The following is a 26260-nucleotide window of genomic DNA, read 5'->3' as shown; positions in this document are numbered from 1 at the left end:
GATACAACGATTTCTCTTAGGAATGATATGTTACCACAAAATGCTTTAGCAATCCATCAGTTACGGCAATTTAGTTTAGCATCATCCCCATTATTGGCCCAGTATTCCTATAAGTGCCGTGTTGGAAACAAAGCTTTTGTCTCTTTGAATTGAGGTGACCTATTATTATTATCAAATAATTAATTTAATTTCCTTTATATTCACATTCCGCTTGGTGATATTGATAATAGTATATTTTTGATGGCAACATTTTAACAGAGTTTCTTGTAGGCCTATTAAATGATGGGCCTTTCTTTAGAAGAGATCATATATTCTGCCAATAATGTAAGCCTAATAAATGAAGCTGTAAGTTAAGTTTTTACAGGCCAATCTGATGAAATAAATTATGACTTGAGTGAAGGGGTTTCTGATTCAGATAATGTAGGATTGATGAATGAAATTGAGATTTTAACAGGTCAATCTGATGATCTTAATGAAGATGTACCTACTTATGGAAATTACTCATAACAAAAACGTCTCAAAAAGTTGGTAACATATTTTTTTACAACCTTGGGCTATGAAAAAACCAATGATAGGGTTATTCAAAATATGTCTAAGGAAAATGGTGTCTCACCAAAACCTGATGGGAGGAAAGGATGAGTTCCCCAAAACAAGATTGACAGAACATCGATTGTTGATCCCCAATGACCATAAAAATTGTTAACAAATTGTCAAAAGCTGTATTACAATAATCGTTTTAAAACCATTAAAAAGCATTTTGATTTAAACTTCATATTACACAACAATTTTAATATAAGATTGGAACTATCTTTAAATTGTTTAACAATCAGTTTTATGCAGTATACAAAACAAGTTTTAATACGAGTTGTAACTATTTTAAAACAATTTTCAAATTGTTTTATTCTTAGTTTTGTTATAAAGAATTTTAAAACAATTTTCCAAACAATATTTAAATTGTTTACAAAAGTATTTAACAGTGTTGTTTGTGTAGGCCTAGTTCTTAAAAAAACAAGTTTCAACAATTTTAAATACATTTTTTACAATTTTTAAATTGTTTACAAAACTATTAGACAATAGTTTGTGTAGTTCTTAAAAATAAACAAGTTTCAACAATGTTGAAATTAATGTTTAATTTGTTTGATTATTTATGTTTGATTACATATTAGATGTTTAATCTTAATTAATGGGTTTTATCCCTGTTTTGGCAATAAATTATTTAAGTCGCCTGCATTTAATTTGGATTATATATACGAGCTAAATATGTTTTATCATTCATGTTTATATAACAGCTTATAATGCTTTAAATCTTTTGTTTGAAAATGAAATGAAATAATTGGAAAAGTATTAAAATAAAAAAATATGTTTCTCATTATTGTACAGTTAAAGCATGGTAGTTAATTAATTATCTAATAAAGCATTTTTTTGGAAAATATAATACAATTGTTTATAATTTTATACCAGTTATGTACGAACCTACTTGAATTAACATACATATATGTAGTGTCGTGTGTTTCTATTATAAATACAGTATTGAATTACTTGAATAGGTAAATTCATAATGCATAAGTTATCGAATTTTGTGATAAGTTACCGATAACGTTGTGATAGTTGCGATACTACATACAGTGGTAGAACACCTGCTTAACATATAATAACTAATAATAAATACAAATATTTTTTTATATTTTGATTTTCTAACTTATTTGAGAAAACTAGGTAGGTAGTTGAACAATTTAAGGGAGAAGATTAATTATTCATATAACAATTATAATAACATCACTAATGGTATAATTCATATACATTTAAATACCAGTATCCTCTCTAACTCCCAGAAAAACAATTCAACAACTTGTTGCCAAAACAGAATCATAGTATCAAAAATATTTCAATCCAGAAATTTTGTTTATTTTGTGAACCTTATATTTGAAACCCTTATATTTTTGACCTTTTTTTTGTGTTACCTTTGCATTTGAAACAATAACCATGATTTTGCTAGACCAGTTCGTGGCATCTGCAGAGATACAACATATTGGCTTAGGAAAATTAAGTTGCCACTTTATGGCCAAGTATATTTGATCGTAATTGATAAGAACTAAAGCATTATCTAATTTCTTAAGTATTTAGAATGTTTTAATGTTGAAAATAATTTTGGAAAAAGATTTAGCGTTAAAAAATACATAAGATGAAACCAAACAAATGTTTTAAAGTCAATTTTTGACTGTAGGGCAGAGTTTTAAATATACTACCCTTATTTTCTCAATTTTACCCAGATGTCAGTTACCACAACTGTGCTTAGCAGGGCAGTACAGACAGTTTGACAAGTAAACCAGTGTATTACGAACTGAATATATTTGAATAACTAGCTGTAACCCGCAGGCTTTGCCCCGTTTAACTTCTTAATTTTCAAGATGATCTCGTTCGCATGGCTCAATCACGTCCTGGTTGAAGTTCGTTCGCTACGCTCACTCACCTTTAGGTTGGAGCTCGTTCGCTGCGCTCACTTGCCTTCAGGTTAGCTCGTTCGCTACGCTCACTTGTTTTCAGGTTAGCTCGTTCACTACGCTAACTCGCCTCCAGGTTGAAGTTCGTTCGCTATGCTCACTCACCTTTTGGTTGCAAATTAGCTGTTGTCATAAATGTAAAAGAAATAATAGTGCTGCACCCTGTTGGTAATCCTTGTAACTTTAATGCTACTGAACATCATAGAACAGAACCAACTTGTTTAATTGAAACAGCTGTTAAGATTCATTAATTCCATTTCTCATAAGGTTAACATGGGAAACTCCAGAGCCACTGGGGCGGAGCCGATTGGACGGATCACGAAATTGATGGTGTATAAACCTATTCCATGAAATTCTACACGTATGTACCAAGTTTCGTGGCAATTGGTTCAGCGGTGTCTGAGTTTATCACTGCCAAATATATATACAAAAATCCTCTTTTATACTTATAGAAGATGTAACGGCTAAAAAGTTAACGAAAATAATAATTTAGTTGAACACTTTGCTTTTAACTTCAATTTACTCAAATATAAAAATATTGAGATCTGTCCAAATAAACTAGGAAAAGACAGAACTACACAAGGGTTTAAACGATCAAGAAGACATATGGACATTGATTGTTTCAAACCTACGGAAACCCGTACATCTAGAGTGAGTATTCGATTAAATATAATATTTAACTATTGTTTATATGATTTGATTTATTAAAGTAATTTAAATCCCACTCTGCTTTTAAGCAAAAAAACTAATTTTTACAAAATCATATAAACTATAAAAATGTGAATATGATATGATTCTACTTTCACTTAATTGAATATAGATGGGTATACGCTGAAATATCGTTTGAACATTCCATGCGTACTTAATAGTTCTGAGAAGGACTAGATCGTATTGGTATTATTCATGCCATGATGGGATGTACTATTAACTATGATATGAATATGAACTTTGCCGTCTGTACCAGTCTAAAGTGGTAACAATTACACTGAATCAAAATATATTTGTGATTGCAAAATACATTAATTTATCTTATGGTTTTACTCTCTAATTACTAAAACTTCCTTTATCGTGTAAAATTTTAGAAGCACAACTAGTCTAGGTTTTGGAGGTCAAGGCAAAGTCGTTACAGGGTCTGAGTGTATCATGAAGTGGATTGTGACACAACCCGATGGTTCGGATTCCACCTTAAATTGTGGATCTGTTTATTCAGAAACCAAAACTAATAGTTCTCTTACGTGAGGATAACTTGTTCTGTTTGATAATCCCTCTTACAAGCGACCATTGGGAAAAAAATATTATTTGGTTAAAATAGGGGAACTAATGAAATACGACAATCTGATAATTTATTAAGCATAAGTAATATTGTTATTCAAGACGTTAGCCGTTAATGCGCATCAGTGGTAAACTATTGTTTACGGGATATACAGGGTGTCCCAAAACTCTCTGAAACCCTTTTGTATTTGTTCCTCAGGTCAAAAAAATGCAAAATCACCATATAAACGTGGGACTAAGATACCTGGTTTTCTTTATGTATGTGATTTTCCCAAATAAATCCATAACTTTCGAACTCCTTAAGCGATTGACTTTAAACTTGGAACGTAAGTAGTAAAAAGTAAGTCCAATGTTTGCATAAAGTATCAGATCTATGAATTATATTGATCCAAAATAGCGACGATTTAAAATCTTCCATCATAAATATCTTTCAAATAAGAGGTGATACAAAAGAATATCAAGCATAAGCATTTAAAGAAACTTAATGACTAATCCAACGGTTCTTAAGTTGTAATGATTGATTAGTAAACAACCAACATTTTTTGTGAGAACGCGTATGCTAGGCCTACAGGTGGCGCTGTGCAAAAATGGGGAAAAAATGAAAACGTCAACAATCATATACACGGTATCGCAAACATTGTTACAGTGACATGTTCAATTGTTATTACTTGTTTGTTTTTTAACCGAAATTTACGCTATTAAATTTCCTAAAAACGCATATTCCTTATATTTATTTATATCATCACTTATTTTAAATAAAATAAATTTTAAATGACAACCATCTTTTTGCAAGCGAGCTCCATGATGCAGTGGTTCGAGAACAACTCACTGAGTCTAAATGCAAAGAAAACTGAATATGTAAATTGTTCAATAAGTTCAGCTGGAAAAAACAAGAACAATTCCCCTTTGAATGATGTTGAGCTTGAGGCAACTGATCATGTCAAGTTCTTGGGATTGGTGCAGGACAGAAACCTGCGCTTTAATGCCCATTTGACACTGTGTGTAGAAGAATTTCTTCTGGAATCTTTCTCCTCCGCCAACTTTCTAAGTTTGCAAAATGTGATGTATTATTTACAGCATATTACGGAGTAATTTTTTCGACACCTGATATACGCAGTGCCGGTGTGGGGGTGTGAGTGTGGGAAAACGTCTTTCCTCTTCCGGCTCCAGAAGAAGGTAGTCAGGATAATCTTTGGTTTTAATAGAAGAACATCTTGCAGACAGTACTTTGCTTCATCACAAATTTTAACATTTCCCTCAATATACATTTTGGAAACTTTGACTCTCATTTAAAAAAAAACCTACACCAATATCAATCTTCAGTAACGATTCCCATCTTAAATTATCATCTCATTCAACGTCATTCTTTAAGAGACACTTCCGTTACACTTTTCAATCTACTTCATCCCTCCCTTCAGCTGGAGCCGGACTTATTCCGCTTCAAAACAATTAAAAGGCAAGTAAAAAAATTACTCTTGGCCAAAAGTTGCTACAGTGTCAGTGAATGTGTCGCTGATGGGTTTAATTTTTTTATTAAGTTTGATGAAGGTTGTCACTTGTAAATCTAGTATGATTGAAGCACAATTGTTTTATTTTAATTTTAGACGTAAAGATATATTTTGTTTGACATGACTAATACAAATCTGTATTTGTTACTTTGGTTGAATAAACGAGTTATTGAGTTATTTGTGAAAATCACTTATGGACACACAGACAGAAAACCAGGCTTCTTAGACCTATATTTATATTGTGTTTTTGCATTGTTTCGACCTAAGGAACAAATATACAAAAGGGTTTCAGAGAGTCCCGGGACACCCTGTATATCCACCAATGTGCTCTCAGAAATTCTTTGTAAGCTAACGACTAACTATAATTAAAGCGCGTATTGAATCCAATAAGTTTAAGAGCATTTCCAAGAATATTAAACTTTAGCAAAACCCAATTATAAGTTTAAAAGATCAAATCTTTGTGACTTTTAAGTAATCCAAACCCTTCGGAACTTGTTACAAATTCCGTTCCTGTGATAAGAGATTGTAAAGTTTTAGTGAACAATTAGAGAGTTTAACTAGTAATGCGATAAAAATTCATGTTTGATTTGTATTACTAGGTGTTTAAACTTGAGAATGTTTTTAAGACTGAGACTTAAGTTGGATTCTTATATACAGGGTGTATATAAAGTCCCACACGGGCTTAATATTTTCTAAACGACAACAGATACATCAATAAGATTTGGTACATCAACACCACACCTAAAAATCTACTTTTTTTAGGAAATGTCAATTTTCTGTCATATCATGGGGACGTCCAGCAAGGAGTCAGAAGGAAATTTTAAATAGAAGCATAGTTTGACATGTACATCAAATTAAAGGTCTTTACTAGCAGAATATAATGCCGAAAATTTGAACTCAAACGGACAACCGAGCCAAGAATGACAGTTGTTCAAATATTCATTTAATTTGCATTGCTATTATACGCTTACTCTTCAGGGGGCACAGCCCTAGGAATCGGAAGAAAATTGTTAACGTAAGCATAGGTCGCACATCAAATTAAAGGTCTTCACTAGTAGATTACAATGCCGTAAATTCAAGCTCAAAAGAACGCCTGATTAAAAAATGGCAGTCGTTCAAAGATTCAAAATGGCAGATTCAAGAAATCTTTGAACAGCCACCATTTTGTACTGGATCAATCTTTTTGAATGCGGTTTGCGCCATTAAACTCTGCTAGCTAAGCCCTTTAAACTGATGCATATGTTATGACCTATGCTCCTATTTAAGATTTCCTTGACTCCTTGCGGGACGTCCCCATGATATGACAGAAAATTCATAGTTCCTTGAAAAAGTAGATTTTTAGGTGTGGTGTTGATGTACCAAATCTTATTGATTTATATGTTGTCGTTTAGAAAATATAAAGCCCGCGCGGGACTTTATATACACCCTGTATAATATATTTTCAACAATATAATCAAAGGAAGAAACTCAATTAGCTGTTTATTGATACGGTAGTAATATGACTAGAACTACGGGGTTTCATATAGTACTTCAAAACCATGTGAAATGAATAAGACTTTATATTCTTAAAAATCAATATCAACTCTAAGGTTTCAAAATCTCTAATGGTAAAAGTACTGTATGATGCTTGATGTAACCAACAAATAATTTGTAATTCTATACCAAGAAAAAATTATAAGTGAAGACTATTGAATCCAAAAGTTAAATGGGAAAGTTGAAGTAAATGGTAACACCTGTGCTTTCAAGCAACGAAATTTGTGGCTCCACAGTGAATTAAGTTAGCGCTAAAGTTTGTTCAGTTTTGAGTTCTCCGATTTAAGAGACAATATCTCAGAGCTTGAGTTAAAATTACAACCGGCTTTACCTCGCATGGAGAAAGCAATTTTGAAAGCATATGTCGCTTGTGGGAAGTAAGACTTGTTTATTTGAAGCTTTATATGTATGAAATGGAATAGGAATTGAAGTGTTTAGACAATGTGTAAACTGAACGTTAAAATGTTTATTTCCCTTATCATTTATTTGTGACAGATGATTCACCTACGTTTCAGTAAGCCCTCCTGATTTATTTTACCTACTTTGTGACTTATTGAAAGTACTGTAATGCACTTAATTCTGGGTAGCCGCACTCTCAAAACTTGCAATGATTATTGAAACTGTTTAGGTAATAATACACGGGTAAGCTCATCCTGCTACTCAGATATAATCTGTAAATTGAATACAAGAACTAGATTTAGCTTGTAACGACAGCAGGGATCGACACTATGGCCACTTAGCAAAACAATTTCGTACCACATTTATTTAGTTGGTAACTACACTGAACTTCAGCGTAAAATTACAGCTTGATAATTGTGAATAATAACATAAACTACTAAATAAGCACTTAACTTCATCATGCGAATCCATTATTTTATTCCAATAAGTTGTAAGTTGTCGTTGCAACAATAATTTACGGTGCAAATTTAAGCCTTGAATAAACTCCTGCTAAACCATAAGTGATAATTATTTTACAGGAAAAACTCAAACTTAAAGTCTGTTATGCTTTAATCACTAAAATAGTAGGGATCATGGAGTTAGGCGTGGCATCTGATGACACACACACAGCGGTTTTATTGTATGTGGTATGTGAATTAATATATATTTATATATATCAGCCAAAGGACCGCACGCTTATGGTTATCCTGCTGGAATGATTACTCAGAAAGTGCGCCCTTCGCCTAACCTTTCTGTAATAACTCATTCTACTGCGACGCGTGCGACTCTTGCCAGTGCCTAAATCGCTGAAAAACTTTAAGAAACTTGGAAAGTTTCATAATGTATTGGTCTTAGCTAAAAAATTGTTATTAAATGTATTTTTATGCTGGTTGTTACGTTTGGGTGCACAAGAAAAGGGTTAACGCGTTACTCATGAACAATTTATAACATCTTATCTAAAACTATATTCACACGATAAAGAAAAAAGTTTAAAGTTAACTATTTCTTTAATAGGTATCTAATAATACAATCTTAGTATCATTTTTTTCTCCCGAATTGAATGGTTTTATTACTGTAAATCTCCTCTGGATGCAATGTACATGGCAAAGCATTTGTTTGGATTTATCTTTAGATTTCCAGATTAGAGTCAACCCGTCCAACTGTTTAGTCTGCCAGACCGTAATGCCGTTTGATTGAGAGCACGGATTGTGAAATGGGTCGGTGCTCTTGAAAACTGTTACTCTAGATCGTTTAACATTGATTTTTTTTACTAATACAATACAAAAAACAGTAATGGCAATAGTACTAACGCTGAATTAATTACGGATACAATGTGTACTCATACATTAATCATTAAGTTACGTATCATATTGTGATCGTTGTTTCATTTATTATAGGCCTATTGTCCTACTAATATTATAAATGAGAAAGTTTTTATGTATGTATGTATGTTTGTGACAAGTAAACGCGAAAAATACTGGTCGGATTGGGCTGAAATTTGGTGTGATGATAGATCACATTCCTGATTAACATATAGACGCATTCTTATCTCAAAAGTCCTTTTGGGCTCAGCCCCAGTGGCTCTGGAGATTCCCATGTTAACCTTATGAGTAATTATATTTTAAAGGAATAAAAGAATTTAGTCAGCTGTTTCAACTACACAAGTTGGTTCTATGATATTAAATAGCGTTAAAAAGCTATTAAGGTTTACCAACAGGGTGCAATTCTACTGTTTTTTTACAGCGTTGTTGGATGTGTAACTATTTTATACAACAAATGTAAAGATAAAAATGTTACTATTGCAAAGCACGGGTACAACAGCTAGTAAGGAATAAATTCACATAATTATTATTGTTTGGTTGGATACAGATAAGTACTTATTAAAAAGTTTATTAAAAATTGAGAATTACAATTAAAAACAAGTACCAAAAGTTAAATGTTTTTTTTATAAAACTAAATCAACAAATTTATCTTAGCGAAAATGAATATCAGGCCAAAATATATGCTTAAGAGTTAAATTATTTGGATCAAGGAAAGTTAAATGGTTCAAAATCAACAAACAAGCGAAAGATTAATTTTACTAAAAGCTGCTCCAACATTTGCAACAAACTCTTTCCAACCACCTGTTGTGGTTCTTGGAAGGGCAACTAACAGCACTTGGACCGACTTTAATACACCCGGTCGTTAATTTAATATGGCCAAAGGCAGACCTTATTGTTCAAACTTTATCTATCTCAGAAATCATTTGTTTTATAATTGCTTTGCCAACTAATATTAATCGTTTAGAAAATAATGCGTACATAATTTAAACGGGTTTTCTTATAATGTTCAGTATATTATGGTTTTATAATTCAATATGGCCTACGCCTTTTGATAAATATGTACAATTGTTTCATTGAACCTTATAGATTTCGTAATTTTTTCTTGTTTAATATCGGTCCCTCCACACACTCTTTGCTTTGCAAGGATCGTCTTTGAGAATCTTTAGCATTACAACTGATAAAATATTGATGCTCGTATTTCGGAAATAAAATTGATTGATATTGTTGTAAAATTTATATTGTCAATCTATTCCGTTGAGTAAAAACTATCTGCTTGTATTTCCGTGGTTAAAACTTTAAATAAGTATGACAAAATAAATAATTCTTTTAAAAAATTACCTCATTCTACGTTAAACAGATTTCAAGATAAATTTAAAAGATAAAACTCTCTTTTTAGTTTAGTCAGCATCATATTCAACGCTGTGTCTATTCTGTTCAGGCCACTTTCAGTAAAGTGCTTTTCTAAGCAAGATAAATCTCATCACCAAAACCAACCAAAGTTTACAACATTTAATGCAGAATACACCTAGACAGAGAGAAAAAAATATATATTTAATATATTTGTCTAAAAGTGATAAATAAATGAGTAATAAACAAAATGTAATGTAACTAAAAACAATTTAGAAAGTGGGAATGTGTACGGAACACAGATTAGTCTTGACTGCCTTGTCAAGTGTTAGCATTGCAGATTAGGCCGTGTTTGTAGTCTTTTGTCACTGCATAAAACCTCCTCCCGGCACCTGCGGCTGATATATAACTCAGTAGAGCATTTGGAACTTGAAATACACAGTAACAAAACATGTTTTTAGGTAGCCTAAGTAATACATATTACACATGCTTAAAACTAACAAAATGAGACATGTCATACTATCCGGTTATTGCAAGAATAGATTATCTTCCATAGCCATATTTATGTGATTGAGTAATTACAATTTGCACATTCTATAAGCTGATTGTTACTTATATCATAGACAAATAGAATTTTATACTGTATTGACTGTCAACATATAATAATTAAAGTTTATGTTAATTTTACTAATGTACTGTCCACACAAACAAGATCTAATACACCCATTAGAAGGTAGTGCAGACTTATTTCTCTGTGCACAACCATGGGTTCAACCGTTTATCGTAACACATAAGGATGGACCTTGTGGACAAGCCTATCGGACCTCCTGGGTTCTTAAGGGCATTGGTATGGGACTCAAAGTCAACATAACCTCCATGGAAAGTGACCAGAGATTCTTTAACTGGCTTAGAGAAAAAATTCATCTCAACAACTCGAGAGCAGGGGCGTCGCCTTGGGGGGGGGTAGGGGGGGGAGCCTCCCCCCCCCCTAGAATCTGGGAAAGAGAAAAGTTGGGAATTTCCTTGCCACGAGTTGGGACAGTTGGGAAGTCAGATACAAGAAAAATATATTTTTTAAACTGAAAAAAAATTAAATATTTGCGAAAATCCATCAAAGATAAAAATTTCTTTGACTTGGACAAAATACTTGGACAAATAAACTTGACATTTCTTAGATTTAATTTAACTTTGATTAAACAAGGCTAAACCATGGCTAAACACGCCTTATTTTAAGAAATCAATAATCAAATAGCGGTATAGCTTGTTGGAATTTCGTATACGAGAATTTTTGTTCCTTATTGGACTATGTTGGCTACCTTGATCCTGTCCTGTGTTGATGATTCTGAATGATTCGTCTGCGAGTTTGAATTTTGAAAGTGCAATCAATGTAGCCCTTCTGTTTAATTATGTTGTTTGTTAGTGTTTACAAGAAATTCAAAAATATTTTTCACGTCAGTCACATGAAATATATTTTACACCCCTTTTGTGGTATTTGGAGCAGGCTAACTGACCGGAGTACTTGCTAATAAGCAGATTAAAATAACATTAAAGATAGGTTTTGGGAATCTGTATTACCTTTAAAACTCTTATTTTTTAATAACCTAAATGCAATATTTATTATCTGAATATATTTAAAAAATCTACACAAGTTATGTATCATTCCTAATTAAGGATTTACAAAAATGAATCAACTAATTACTCTGAAACAGATCTACGTGGACAAAAAATAGCCTAAAATTTGATGTTTGACTATCACTCTAAGTTAGATTTTTGTTTAAGTTCTAGTTTGATGAAGATGAAGGTTAACATTTTTATTGTATGTATAAGTTTATTATCAACCAAGTTGAATGTTTTTATTTTATACGAGTCGAGTCTTATTTTAGGTTTATTCTTTTCTAGACTAGAATAATATTATTCACAACACTGATATTAATATTTCATCATTACAAACTTGTTTAGGCCTACCCTAGTTGTAAGTTTTATGAATGTTAAAATGTTGATTTTAACTTCTAAAAGTATTTTAGTTTAATTATTTTGTAATAAAATATTTTTTCTATACTACTTTGTACTCTGAGGCTCATTTTATATCCCTAAAATTTTACACTGCTACGTCTGCTACCACAATGGTTTGTAAAGTTTTTTGAAACATTACTTGTTCAAGTTTTTTGAAGTCATAACATTTCATTATGAATTGGTAGAAGTTTTAGAAATTTTGTATATATGTAAAACTAGCTATGTTTTGTTAATGCAAGTTTATAAATACTGAATTGAATGTTAATGCAGTGTAGTATAATAATTTGTAGATTTTTAAAAATAGTACAGAAATTGATTTCTAAAAAAAAATAGTTGGGAAATCTATGTTAAGCAGTTGGGAAATTTGAGGCTTCTCCCCCCCCCCTGGAATTTAACCAAGCAACGCCACTGCTCGAGAGAAGCTGAATTAGACGGCAGGTGAAGTAATCTAAGTTCCAGTTTTAGTTCAAGATCTATGTTTTACTTCCGATGCTGTATATTAAGAAAAACTTGACGACTATTAGCTTCACCCAAAACTTGACTAATTGCCAAATCTGTTGTTCCAGATCCGTGTGAGCATGTGCACTGTTCCCATGGAGGGTTGTGCATGGTAGGGATGGAAGGTGTTCCTGAGTGTCGCTGTCCTGCAGAGTGTCCCCAGAGCTACTCCCCTGTCTGTGGTACGGACGGGAACACATACGACAACATGTGCAGCTTGAGGATGTTCTCCTGCACACACAAACGGACAATACTGGTCCAACATCCTGGCGAGTGTGGTATGTTTAAATGATTTTTAGAGAAGTAAATCAGTCGAGCTTTTAGTTAATTAATAAACAGCAGTTAATAGTTTTCACAATGAATGCATACAGAAACGAGAAACAGATGACACTTTTTTAATCTTTTGCCCTAATGATTATGGACATAAACTATATGTGGTAAGGATGACGGGAAATCAATATTTCCAGAAGTCAGGGATATAAACCGTTTCATTTACAAACCACCAATTGAAATATGATGCATCAGGCCTATTTCATAATTAAAAAAGCTATACACTTGACTTGTTTTATGTAATTGATGTATTTATTGTTTCATTTGCTTAGGCCTATGTGCCTTTAAAATTTTGTTTATAGATGATTAGCAAGATCTCCTCTCCCAGCTGCCTGACATCTCTTATTGATTTTCTTAGTTACGTCAGTGGACAGGAAATATATGAGTAGTTTATCTTCTATATAAATAAAATTAGAGTTTTGTCTGTACATTGCTCAGAATCATACATTTTTAGGTTATTTTTACGTTTTATACATTAAAGAAGCCGAAACAAGTCTCATCTAAATTTCTGTCTGTCTGTCTGTCTGTCTGTCTGTCTGTCTGTCTGTCTGTCTGACACACTCAAGATGGCATTTTACGCAATCTTCTCCAGGAAAACGAGAGTACCTATCAAGACCCAAGTCATTTTAATGTATTCACTGGATTGGCGAGAGTGTCTTTAGCCATTAAAATATGGTCTCACTACTTTGTAATTAAAATTACGGCCGTTCAAAAATGCAGTTTTGTGCGATTTTTGTCAAGTTTTCTTCCAATTTGTATCACATAATCATCTATGAAACAACGAACAGCTGTTCGGATCAAGATTATTTTTTCTAGCTGTCACTGAAATGTTTACAAATGTTGTTTACAAACACCACAACCATTTCCGATCACGTTTTGAAGGCAAATCCCATCCAAGTGAGATTAAAAACGTTTTTATTACATAAAGGATTTAATTAATCGCAAGTGGAATAATATAGTGTAACCGTAAATTAAATAACTAGGCATCATCCAGGTCAGGAACCAGAAATATGTGTATAAAATTGTTTTGGAGTTTTGATAACCAGAAAGAAGACATTGAATCAAGATTGAATCAGTGTTGTATACGGCTGGGAAACTTAAATTTACTAATGACCGTCGCCAATAGCTTAGAAACAATGTTCCACTCATTGACGGCTCTTCAATGGCGGTTGTGTAAAGTGTAAAGCAAAAAATTACAACTGCAGTGGGTGATTGTAACAGAGGTTTACGGATGATGCTGAACTCGATTTTCCAATGTGTCACTTTCTGTTCCTACCATTGACTATATAAAGTCAATAGTTCCTACTCACCGTGTGATGCAATCGCTGGACCATACAGCCAATAGGCCCATAGCCCTTCTCTTGGGTACGTGTGGTACGTATGCTTACCCAATTATTTATAACAACCCTTTCGACAACGATCCTTGATACCGGTACTTTTCCATAGAATACACGGCCTACCTAGGTACTTAAGAAATAAAATTATAAACGTCCAAAAACCCAACGTTGTGTAATTTTTGTCACATTTCCTTATAATGTTAATATATATACCAGCAACCATTGTTTAGAGAATACGTAATCTATTAAATAACAGAAAGTTATGTTGTATAAGGTTTTTTTTTCAAACTGACACCGATAAGTTTACATTAAGAGTTGTGTACAAATAAAGCAATTAATGGGAAATAACTTTGATTGCCGATAACTTTTTACGAGAAAATCCAAAACCAAGAGATCAATAACCTTGATTAACGCATATAATTGGTCGGCTGTACTACAGTTCTTAACTGTAAACGTTGGTTTTTGGTATGGTACTGGTTCTTTTCCTTTTAACCTTTAGTAGCAGCAAGAATCATTTTTACGTACCAACACATTACAGTAATTTACAAATTAGTTATCGTTGGTGTTGCACCTTATTTATTACAGGCGTAGGCCTATTCAATTTAATTGATGTCTTAACTGTATAATTTTTGCTTTTTCTGTCTGGATTCCAAAATTTTATGCTAAGAAAACTATAACGCATTTTAGTAAAACATTTATTCAGCAAACCATCATGAATTGTTCAAACACTTTGAACGTTGTTTATGTATCAATAGTTCGTGGCCTATTTTGGTAATTTTTATTACAAATTACCAATCTAAATCGTCTATAGTAGGCCTACTGTACTTCATTTCATATAGCAAACCGATTCAGATAGCATTTTGACAGAATTTCGAGTCATCTCCGGTCCAAGCAAATATAAATTGTTATGATCAAATTTTATGGCATTAACAAAGATTTCAAGTACTAATTTTATATGTACCTTTTTATATGTACCTTAAAGCGTAGCAGATTCCCTAATTAAGTTCGGTATTTTTGTGTGTATGTATGATGGTAACGCATTAATGTCCTTGTTTCTCAATGTTTCACGGAAAGGACAAGAGCGCCTTGATAATTAAAATGTCAACCCGAATAAAGTGTTAAATTAAGAGGTTGAGGTAGTACCTTAAATACTTTTAACCATTATGTTATAGTCCTTTAAATTCTGAACAAAATTGTACAAATCCCATTTCCGTATATTTACTCTCACCGCTTACACATGATAAAGGTTGTTGACAAACTTATGGGAGAAAGTATGTGTCAGAATGCTGATACCGTTTATTTAGTTTAATCATTGGATATAACATATGGACCAACAAGATCCGGGTGACATTTAATTGCGAAGCATTAGTTTTGGCTTGAAACTGTCAGATACTGTATCTGCGAAGGAATAGTTTTGTCAGCATATCTGAAAGTATGCAAACCAACTGCTGTGCTTTATATAAGAAGGTTTTAAACTGACTATGATAAGATCCCCGTGCGTAGAACGGGCACACAGCTAGTCTAGAATATTTGACTATTGATACATCCGATTCCCAAGATGTAGCTTAACCATTTTTCAATATGAAAATGAACGTATAGTTGAAATAAGATACTGACATTATTCAAAGTATAAACTGGTTACGTTTGGTCCATAAAGATGTCTAGGGTACATTCATTTATAAAAGTCAGGTTGTAAGCAATGAAATAGAAACATATTGTTGAGTCTTTCATGTTGTGCGTAAGTGTGCAAAAAGTGTTTTGATTACCATAATTATACTTTACACATTTGTGTATACTTGGGAACTTTCCTTGGTTGCAGAGTCCCAGGACCCATGTGCCAGCAGGTCGTGTCCTGCCGGATCTACATGTATACCTGCCCCAGACGGTCGCTCAGCCACATGCCTTTGTCCCAAGCACTGCCCCGTGGCCCCGTCACCCCTGGGTCTGGGCCCCGTCTGCGGCACCAACAACCGCGACTACCGCGACCAGTGCGACATGCACCGCCACGCCTGCGAGCAGGATCTGTTAGTGAGCGTCAAGTACGAGGGATATTGTGGTAGGTTTTGTCTGTTTTTCAGAAAGGTTTGTTACTGGGGGGTGTGAAACACGTATTTATTTGAAAGTACAAAAAACTATTACAACCTGATATAAACACCTTTTTGATTATGTGGCCAGGATGAGACCAGTGGGCCTATGCCCAGGGGCAATATGTTTTATGTTTGTTGGGGTTGCAAGAGCAAGTAAGGAAAAAATTACTCTCAATGTAGGTGGAGAGGGGGGCAATCATCTCTCGGGCCTATAGATCATCACATGCAAACTGCGGGCCTGTGGAAAAGGACATTTGAAATATTTACAGAGGTAACAGGTAGAGTGTTCTAAGTGATACCTGCTGTAGGATTGACGATTGTGTTACAGGTTATTCTTCATAGTTTTCTTTTACAACCCATGTACCTTCTGTTGTCATTTACAGACCCGTGTTCAAGGCTAGAATGTCCTCCGCCCGAAGTGTGTCAGCTAGATGAAGACCGAGGAGCAATGTGTCACTGTGGAGAGGTCTGTGAGTCGGAGATTGATCCGGTGTGTGGCAGTGATGGTCTCACATACGCCTCGGATTGTACCCTCAGACTACAGGCGTGTCGGAGCAAGAAGGCTCTACGAATCATATATCGTGGAACATGTAGTTCAGGTTTGTTTGAAAATTGATTTTTGAAATAGCATTATTGACATCGTGTTCTATACTCTGTTCGCAAAATTTAGATGGTTTGGGGGGAAGCTATTACATCCCAATCCACCTCACCAAAGTTTTGAAATGATAGCCGACAGCTGATATATACATTAAGCTAAAAAGAAATTGGTAGGGCAATCTTAGGCCAACCTTGATCCCTCTTCAACCGCCTAAATTTTGTGAACGGATTATAAAGTTACCATGACACTGTACTTACCCTTAAAAAATGGAAGAAAAAATAAGTGTTCTTTGGGAGGATGGCAATTTTTCATATTCGCATCTGATTAGATTCACTGAAATAAGTAAAAATCCTGAGCCTTTAGATTTAAGAAGTTTGACACTTTTTATAAAAAAAATCACAATCAAAATATTATTGGATTTGGCTGTAGGCCTAAGTGTTCCAATGTTTTAAAGTTTTCCATGTCTTCTCAGGTATAAACCCCTGCGCTGGAGTCAAATGTCAGTTCGGAGAGGAGTGCACAATCTCCAAGTTTGGTATTGCTCAGTGTGAATGCATCAGCCAATGCGAGCCCATAGTGAGACAGGTATTTAATTGAAACACTTGCATAGTATTGTAGAAAAGATACTATAGGCTCCAATACATCTGTGAAAGGCCTCACTGGATAAACTTTGAAATTTTTTATAGTGGGGCCTTGGTCTGTGTTTCAATGGAATAGCACCAATTGTTGAGATGTTGTTTTTCCTAGTTTTAATTAATGCTTATGTTTTGAATTAATCAACTGTCTCGGCCAAATTAGACATATAGAGCTATTTCTAAAAAGACCTATCAGGTTACTTATTCAATTTACAAGTAAAATGGTGCCGTACCTTGTTTAACTTAGTTATAAATACACATTATAAATTTGTGTTTAGGTGTGTGGTTCAGATGGCAAAACATACGACTCAGAATGTCATCTTCGGAAGTCTTCTTGCTTCGATAGAAAAAATGTCTCTGTGCTTTATAGTGGAGTATGTGGTAAGTAAATTATGAGAGTGACATTCCCCATTAAAAGAATTTTATTTTTCTTCGACATTGTTTGAAAACAAACACTTTGGTATTTCTAAAATAGGTAATTTAAGCTGGATATAGGGAAAGAAGTATGGGAAAAGGCTAGTTATTTAAAAACTTTAGATACTGTAGTACAATTTAATAAAAAAAATAGCAACATTATTGGACAACAAACAGTTTAAGACCAGTACCTACATATATTAGATGATGGTTATCTTTTAAAACATTATCAACCTCAACTAAAACAGACTTGGCAGGAATTGTCTAATGAGGATTGAATTGGAATGTTGTCAGAATACAATCAAATTAAACAGTAGATGAAAAGTTCTTATTTATGAAGTTACTTTCTATTGATGTTATTTGGTCCAGGATCACTTCTTGAATATTAAAATGGTATAATATTACCTGTTTCCGTCTGTGATCCTATATTTGTTGTATAGAGCAACCGGTTAACCTTGAAACCGGTTGCTCTATACAACAAATATAGGATCACAGACGGAAACAGGTATTATACCATTTTAATTATGAAGTTACATTTTTACTAAAGTTTGATTTGTTTTTCAGTTGTTTTTCTTATTTAATTTTGGCATGTTATAGGAAACATGAACACAAAAAAAAACATGTAATAGCTATTTACCTTACAAGTGTAGTAAGAGCGTTTTTACATCATGCAGGTAAATGTTGTGCAACGAGCGGAAGCGAGATGTATAATCCACATAAGTTATGTAAACACGCTCTTGCGTAACGTAACGTGTAACGTACAAGATTTTACCTGACCCGACAATATACAGGGGGTTACGTACAATATTTTTCATTATCCATTTCACTCATCTTCTAACATTAATGTTCTTTTACAAACAAAAGCTAGGTTAGAAAAATTCTTTAAAGCATAACAATCTATAATTACCTTCTTCAAAATCACAGCTTTAACTCAAGTCACTTCTTACTTGAATCAGTACAAAGTTGAAAAGTCATCTTGTGAAACTTACGTCCTGTATTTAATCAATGTAGTATTAAAAAATAATATTTTTTCAGACTCACCGACCAGCTGTAGGGAGATGAACTGTGAGCTAGGGGCGGAGTGTGTGGTGGTGAAGGGTGAAGCTGTGTGTGTTTGTCCTGAGTGTCCACTGGTGTACGACCCTCTGTGTGGCTCGGACGGTCACACTCACCACAGCCCCTGCCATCTACGGGCCGCCTCCTGCCAACTCATGAAGAACATTGAGGTTGTCCATCATGGCGTGTGCAGTAAGTGTATGTTGTAGATTAGAGGGTGTGTATTTCAGGGCTAAGATGAATGAAGTGAGAGTGCTCAACGAATCATTGTTTGTTTCCTTTGTTAATTTTTACAAGTCACCGGTCAACACGTTTTAATTCATAATTTAAAAAACTAAATGTGTTTGGTTAGTGTTTCTTTCAAGCATTTGCATCAACTTATAGTTTTACAATACATTCATTACTCGGAATGTGATATGATAAACGATAACCTGAAATAAAGTAAAACCAATTGCAATACTGTTTTGTAAGTTTTTTTTTATATTATGCTGTTGTATATGATTACTTACCTACTCTGCTAAACAACCTACCTAATCCACATATTTCCAAGTGAGCTAACTAAAGGACAGACAGGGTTAGGGTTGGACATAGCATGAGCTGTGTTGTAATTATGCAAAGCATTCGCCTAAGGCCTTTGTCTTTGTATTACCGTGGTAACGTTATGCATAGAACTGTAACTTACTTACAGAATTCTCTTGTCCGTTGCTTATCTACTTGATGAGATTTTGAGGGATGATTACATTTGTATGTGTTTAAAAATTACTGAAGGTAAAAATATTATGTTTTCACGTAAAATGTTTTGATGAAAATGTACCCTAACGCTTACCTGTATCATAGATAAAACATACCCCCTTTCGTATACCTAAGTGGGTTGGGTAAGAGTCTTCTCAATCAATAGTAAACACATTTATATACTCACAAAAAATAGGCATGCCACCATTAATCTTCCTTTCTTTGTGATTGACAAAATTGTCCGTTTCCAAGAAAATTCTGTTTTGTGTGTGTATAAAATGTGTTCACAATTGAGAAGACTCACCAACTATACAGGTAAAGCCTGCTCTTCCGACCAAAAAGAAAACCTATTCTGGCCTAAGCTCCTTTGCCAAGAATCAATTTTCTATATGATTACATGTTATTCTCTTTGATTTACTGATATTCTGTAGTTTCCCATGTATTTAAATTTTGATTGGTGTACTTGCAGATGGGTGTGAGACAAAGACCTGTGGGTTTTTTTCTACCTGTGAAACAGACAAACAGGGATCGGCTCACTGTGTTTGTGTCCAAAACTGTCCAAAGGTAATATATATTTGAAAAATATTTATAAAAATATTAGCTAAGAAAAAAGTTAAAAATTATATTAAAATCTTAAAATTCCATATGTTCAACATATGTTGATATAGATATTTTATCAATGCTCTAATGTTAAAAAAGATCTACCCCCAAACAAAACCTTGGCGGACAAGTGACAAATGTTCTTTATCAAGTGATGAGTATGGATTTCTGTAATTTTTTTAGAAACCTTTAGTTTAATTTGATTATTTTGTAAACATTTTACAAACTATACCCATAGCTATAAGACTAATTAGTGTTTATTTTTTTTCTACAAATATTATGATCCATTTACAAAATGTAGGCGGTTTTAGGGTAAAAAATCTATCTGCTCCACTTGATGCTAACTTAAAAACAATAAAACACAACAACTGAGGTTTGCCAAAACGTCAAACAGTGTAACATACACATTAACACATTAGCTACATACTATACTCATCCCTCAGTTACAGAGAAGTGTGATGGTCGGTAGGGAACGTGTTAAGAAAAAAAGTAGTGGAGAAGTACCCCTCAAACCACCTAAATGTTGTGAACGAATTATAGTAAGTTGGTTTCATATGGTATTATTATGGAATTAAATATTTATTAGGTATAGTTATCAAATATACAATTTAGTAGTTATTTTTTATAGTTATTTTAAAACAATTAAATGAATAAACTAATAGATGATTTCCTCCCTCAAGGAAGACACGCCCCACCCAGTATGTGGCACTGACGGCATCACCTACGACAGTCTGTGTGAGCTGCGCAAGTATGTGTGTGAGACCAAACAACCCGTGGAACTGGACTATGAAGGGGACTGTGGTCAGTATGTAAAATAATCCAGTGAGACTGAGACATATTATCATTACTTGAGAGTAAACAAATATTTTCCTTTTTAGTGCTTAACTAGTTTTATATGTAAATCATTATAACTTAAAAGTATAACTTGAAACTTAAACTGCTGTTTGAACTATATTACACACTACCGGTACGTAAAAGAGCCATTTTGATGGTTTAATAGAATAACCATGATTGATGTTACCTGTTTCAATCAAATAGAATGTTAATGAAAACAAGATTTTTTTTTAGGAATTATTCCACCACCAACCACAAACCACGAACAAACCACGTGAACAAAGCTTCTTCAATACAAATTATTAGTAAGCTCATTGGTGGGACTTATCAGCCAATGTAGGATTATTTTCATTCCAATCTTATGCAGTTGTTAGACAGAACCTATCGATGTTGTTTGCTGTATGTGTACAGGTTTGATTTTATGGATGGATTCATTCACTCAAAATACAACTGTTTCTAGTAAAGGAAAACAGAAACAGAAATTGTCATAGAAAATTGTCACGACAAATTTTTACAGTACTATGTTACAATCTGTGTGCTGAGGTCATAGTTGGGAAAGTTAGTCAAAAATTCTAACTAGTTAGAAGTTATAAGTTAGTCCCGTAAAAAGTAACTGAGAAGTTATAAGTTAGTTAGTTTAAAAAGTAACTGATAGAAGTTATTAGTTAGTTGAAAAACTAACTTATAGAAAATAAAGTTAGTTTTAGTTTTCACTGGGCAGTTGTTTTTAAGTATTTTTTAAATGTCACATCTTGGTTACTAATATATACTATAATATGAGTAAAGATTGCGCAAGATATGATTTAAAAAATGGCTCCTACGATTTCCTCCAATTTCAATGCTATTGAAAATTGCTTCTATAATACCATAGATAAATCATACTCCCTTACTTGTGTTGCTTAGTCTATGATAATACATTTGCATTGTATGATGTCTTACTAACCAAAGGGATAATTACGACTGTTCAAAAACATTAAGTGTTTTATTGCAAAACAATATACACTGACATTGAACTAAAAATCTAAAGGAAAGGCCAAGGAGATTTGTATTTTTCGACGATGCACCACACGAATTGATGCGTTATTACACCATCCCGTAATTATAGTTGCAACTTTCCACGATCCCAGTGACTTAATGCAATAACGGTCGTCAGATAACAGATGTTATGTATCATGAGTTTTATATTGATTGAAGCTTATTGTGGACATTTTATAGATTGATCGTCCAAATTAAAAAGTTTTGTAGACTAAATTGAGGATAAGTGGATGTCTAACAAAAACGAATTGACTTTACTACTTAATTAATCGTAGTAAGACTGAAAATATTTGTAGGCTTATAAGCTCTATTTTTTACCTCTTGAACAAATCAAACACCTCGAGCAAGATCGGTCCACTGGTACTTGTGTTTTAATCAAACATTGTCACATTTATTTACATTACTACAACATAAACAAATGACATAAAACTTGTCAGATAATGAACATCAACTAAGACAATGTTTTGACACTTGAGATGATATATCAATCACCAAACAAACATTTCCCCTTCCCACCCATCAGTGCTTGGGGTGTTGATAATGGCCGTCACTACCCTTCCACAGGCCCACTGCATTCCAAAGCAACTGGACTTTGACTTTCTCTTTCCCCACCCCCCGCGTTGTTTGTCTACAAGGGCACTGACCTCTCACGGCCGCACGCAACCCTCACTGATCACGTGAAATAAATAACCAGTATTTGAGATGCTTCCGCATAATTGGGAAAGTTAGTTGAAAATTCTAACTAGTTAGAAGTTAGTAGTTAGTCCCGTAAAAAGTAACTGATAGAAGTTATTAGTTAGTTAATTTAAAAACAAACGAATAAAATATAAGTTAGCAAAAAAAACTAATGAATAGTGCTATTCGATAGAATTTCTATTCGTTATTCCCAAGTATGGCTGAGGTAGTGTGTAAGTATGAAGCTCACTGCAAAGATAGAGTCTGCGTCTGTCCTACAGAATGTCCAGATGATCTAGAGGAGCCTGTCTGCGCCTCCAACATGGTGACTTACTGTACATGTGTTCCACTATGTTACAGAGCTGTGTGCTGAGGTAGTGTGTAAGTATGAAGCTCGCTGCAAAGGTGGAGTCTACGTCTGTCCTACAGAATGTCCAGATGATCTAGAGGAGCCTGTCTGCGCCTCCAACATGTTGACTTACTGTACAAGTGTTATAGTATGTTACAGAGCTGTGTGCTGAGGTAGTGTGTAAGTATGAAGCTCGCTGCAAAGGTGGAGTTTGCGTCTGTCCTACAGAATGTCCAGATGATCTAGAGGAGCCTGTCTGCGCCTCCAACATGTTGACTTACTGTACAAGTGTTATAGTATGTTACAGAGCTGTGTGCTGAGGTAGTGTGTAAGTATGAAGCTTGCTGCAAAGGTGGAGTCTGCGTCTGTCCTACAGAATGTCCAGATGATCTAGAGAAGCCTGTCTTCACCTCCAACATGTTGACTTACTGTACAAGTGTTATAGTATGTTACAGAGCTGTGTGCTGAGGTAGTGTGTAAGTATGAAGCTCGCTGCAAAGGTGGAGTCTGCGTCTGTCCTACAGAATGTCCAGATGATCTAGAGGAGCCTGTCTGCGCCTCCAACATGTTGACTTACTGTACAAGTGTTATACTATGTTACAGAGGTGTGTGCTGAGGTAGTGTGTAAGTATGGAGCTCGCTGCAAAAGTGGAGTCTGCGTCTGTCCTACAGAATGTCCAGAGGATCTAGAGGAGCCTGTCTGCGCTTCCAACATGGTGACTTACAAAAACGAGTGTGAAATGCAGAAACAATCATGTGCTCTCGAAACTCCCGTTCTGCTGACTGTGATATTTTTTGGAGCTTGTAATGTGAAATTCAAAACTGTCCCATTAAGTGAGTACTACAGCTATTTTGGTTATAATAATTATTATTAATTCACTGTTTTGATATAGATATTAGTTTTATGAAATGCCTCCCTTTCACATTATATGGTTTCCCCTTGCAAGAAAAACTGTACGGGTAAATTTTTAGTAGTGTTAATAAGAACATGAGGGCTTTCACACTACAAATTAAAACTATGTTTAGGTTTCCTATCTTTAAAAATATGTACTAATTAGGAGCTATGTGTGTTCACAAAATTATTCCATTCTACCTTTATCTTAAACAAAGCTTAAGCTCCTTTATCTTAAACAACGTTTTAAGCTAAGTTTGAGAAAGAGTGAAATATGTGTTAGTTGCCTTGAGCAGCAATAACTTACAACTAACATTAACTAATAAAATCAGCTAGTTATTTGGTAAGCCCATCACCATTGACTATTGGATACTGAGGTAGACATCCCATCTATATGGTCCAGCTGTCATATTTTTTTTGTGAATTTCCCATATAGGGAATAAGCTATTACCGTAGGTCTCATGGTAAGACTTGGACCCGGGACCGATTTACTTTCTCATTTTAATGTCCCTAGAAGCCAAAAACACTATCCATTCAAATCCATAAATATATATATATATATGTGTGTGTGTGTGTGTGTATCCGTTAGCACGATAACTCGAGCAAAAATTATCCGATTTCGATGAAAACGTGTAAACCTACGTTACTTAGGACGAGTTCGCGAACCAGCATGATCGGACCAAAGGGAACAGGGTTTTATGGGGTAAAAATTGGTTTTTCTCGTTTTTGACCCTCTAAACATAATTTTTCCCAAATTTTCTCTAAACTGTTTTGAAGAGCTTAAAAAAACAAATAATTTAGTATATTGAAGTGTTTTTGTATGATTATTGGTTACGGAGAAAATTGTAAAATTCCCATGTTATTCTTATGGAGAATAAGTAAACAGTTGTAGTTTGTTTGTTTATGGATATTTGGACCAAACTTGGCAAATATATTTATTTTATACTAAGCTACTAATATTTTATAAAAAAAACACACTTTATTAACCTCCCTGTAGGCAGCAAACCTAGGTACTCGTTAAACCTAATGTTATTTGAAAAGATTTAATTGAAAATTAAATCGGACAAATTGAAATTCGCTAAGTCTGCAGGTTTGCTGCGGCGAAGGTACGTTATATATATTATTATATCATTATATATATTATATATTTTATACATTGTGTGAGCCAGTCACAGAATGTGCTAGTGTCTTAAATTCTATTTTGGACCTTATCTTTTGTTGCTGACCAAGTTGATGGGTCATAACAGTTGCTATAGCTCAACATAGCGCAATCCATATGTTTGGCTAAAAAGGTGTGTGTATTTGACAGAATTTAGTAATTTAGATTATCACAATCTGTCGGTGGCTCACATCAACTAAGACAATTGTATTATAACCTGGCAACAAATTTTACATGAGGATGGAATCATAGATAAAACATACTCCCTAAAAAGAGCAACTCCTTAAATGTAAACATATAAGTAGATTTCTCATCCTTATGAAACAGCTGAAGTCAATTTCATTGTTAATTCTCCCTTGCACTGTAGGGATTGTGTTTTGTTTCTTGTTATTTCATCCATTTAAAACCTCGTTTAGCCCAATAAAACTATATAATCATCAACAGTAGCTCGTACCCTAGTTATGTAACCAAACAGTAAAGCACAAATCATGGAATTAACACCCTAAAATAATATAAACAAAATGTCGTTGACACTAACGCCCAGTGTCACCGGACATGAACTAGACCCGAAAATCTAGCTTCAAATTTACAATGGGATGAGAAGTCTACTTGAGGTTGGTCAGTGGTCAGTCTATGATTGAATGTCTAGTTGTATCACTATTTAAAGCCCATCACGTAAAAGCTACTAATAAACAGCTGGATCCAGTCAGTTTATACGTAGTAATTCTGTAAAATCATTGAACTATTACAATAACACACCCTTGCTACAAACAATTTTAAACTATAAAGAAAACCAACGTTTTCCAGAGCCGACACCCAGTGCTGCCTCACTCGTCCCCACTGCTCGCAACCCCTGCCTTGACATACACTGTGAGTACGATGCAACCTGTGAGGTAGGGACAGACGGCTTTCCTCGGTGCTCATGTCTGCTCGATTGCTCATTTGACACTTCCCAACACATTTGTGGCTCAGACTTCCGCATGTACAACTCATCCTGTGCCATGAGGATGGAAGCCTGCCAGAGACAGAGGGAGATTAGGCTGAGACCACTAGAACTGTGCAGAGGTAGAGTTTGTTTTCTGGTAATTTTCTATT

The 26260-nt window shown here is 34.1% G+C and overlaps 1 protein-coding gene across 1 annotated transcript in view; it reads left to right on the top strand.

The window, feature by feature from the left end:
* The first annotated feature begins 12558 nt into the window (after nt 1–12558).
* LOC128990901 (agrin-like) overlaps nt 12559–26260 on the top strand; it is a 35610-nt gene continuing 21908 nt past the window's right edge. Inside the window, exons 1-10 of the mRNA XM_054413551.1 lie at nt 12559–12710; nt 15919–16155; nt 16570–16785; nt 17257–17369; nt 17698–17800; nt 18869–19081; nt 20091–20185; nt 20902–21022; nt 23718–23948; nt 25973–26230. Of these exons, the coding sequence (XP_054269526.1) occupies nt 12641–12710; nt 15919–16155; nt 16570–16785; nt 17257–17369; nt 17698–17800; nt 18869–19081; nt 20091–20185; nt 20902–21022; nt 23718–23948; nt 25973–26230 (1657 nt within the window). The 5' untranslated portion in view covers nt 12559–12640. The remainder of the gene's footprint in view (nt 12711–15918; nt 16156–16569; nt 16786–17256; nt 17370–17697; nt 17801–18868; nt 19082–20090; nt 20186–20901; nt 21023–23717; nt 23949–25972; nt 26231–26260) is intronic.

Source organism: Macrosteles quadrilineatus, unplaced genomic scaffold, assembly GCF_028750875.1.
Source record: "Macrosteles quadrilineatus isolate MER2022 unplaced genomic scaffold, UCM_ALF_1.0 Scaffold_3__2_contigs__length_128488019, whole genome shotgun sequence".
Taxonomy (NCBI): Eukaryota; Metazoa; Arthropoda; class Insecta; order Hemiptera; family Cicadellidae; genus Macrosteles; species Macrosteles quadrilineatus.
Note: the sequence above shows the minus strand (reverse complement) of the source record. Positions and strands in the feature narration are given on the sequence as shown.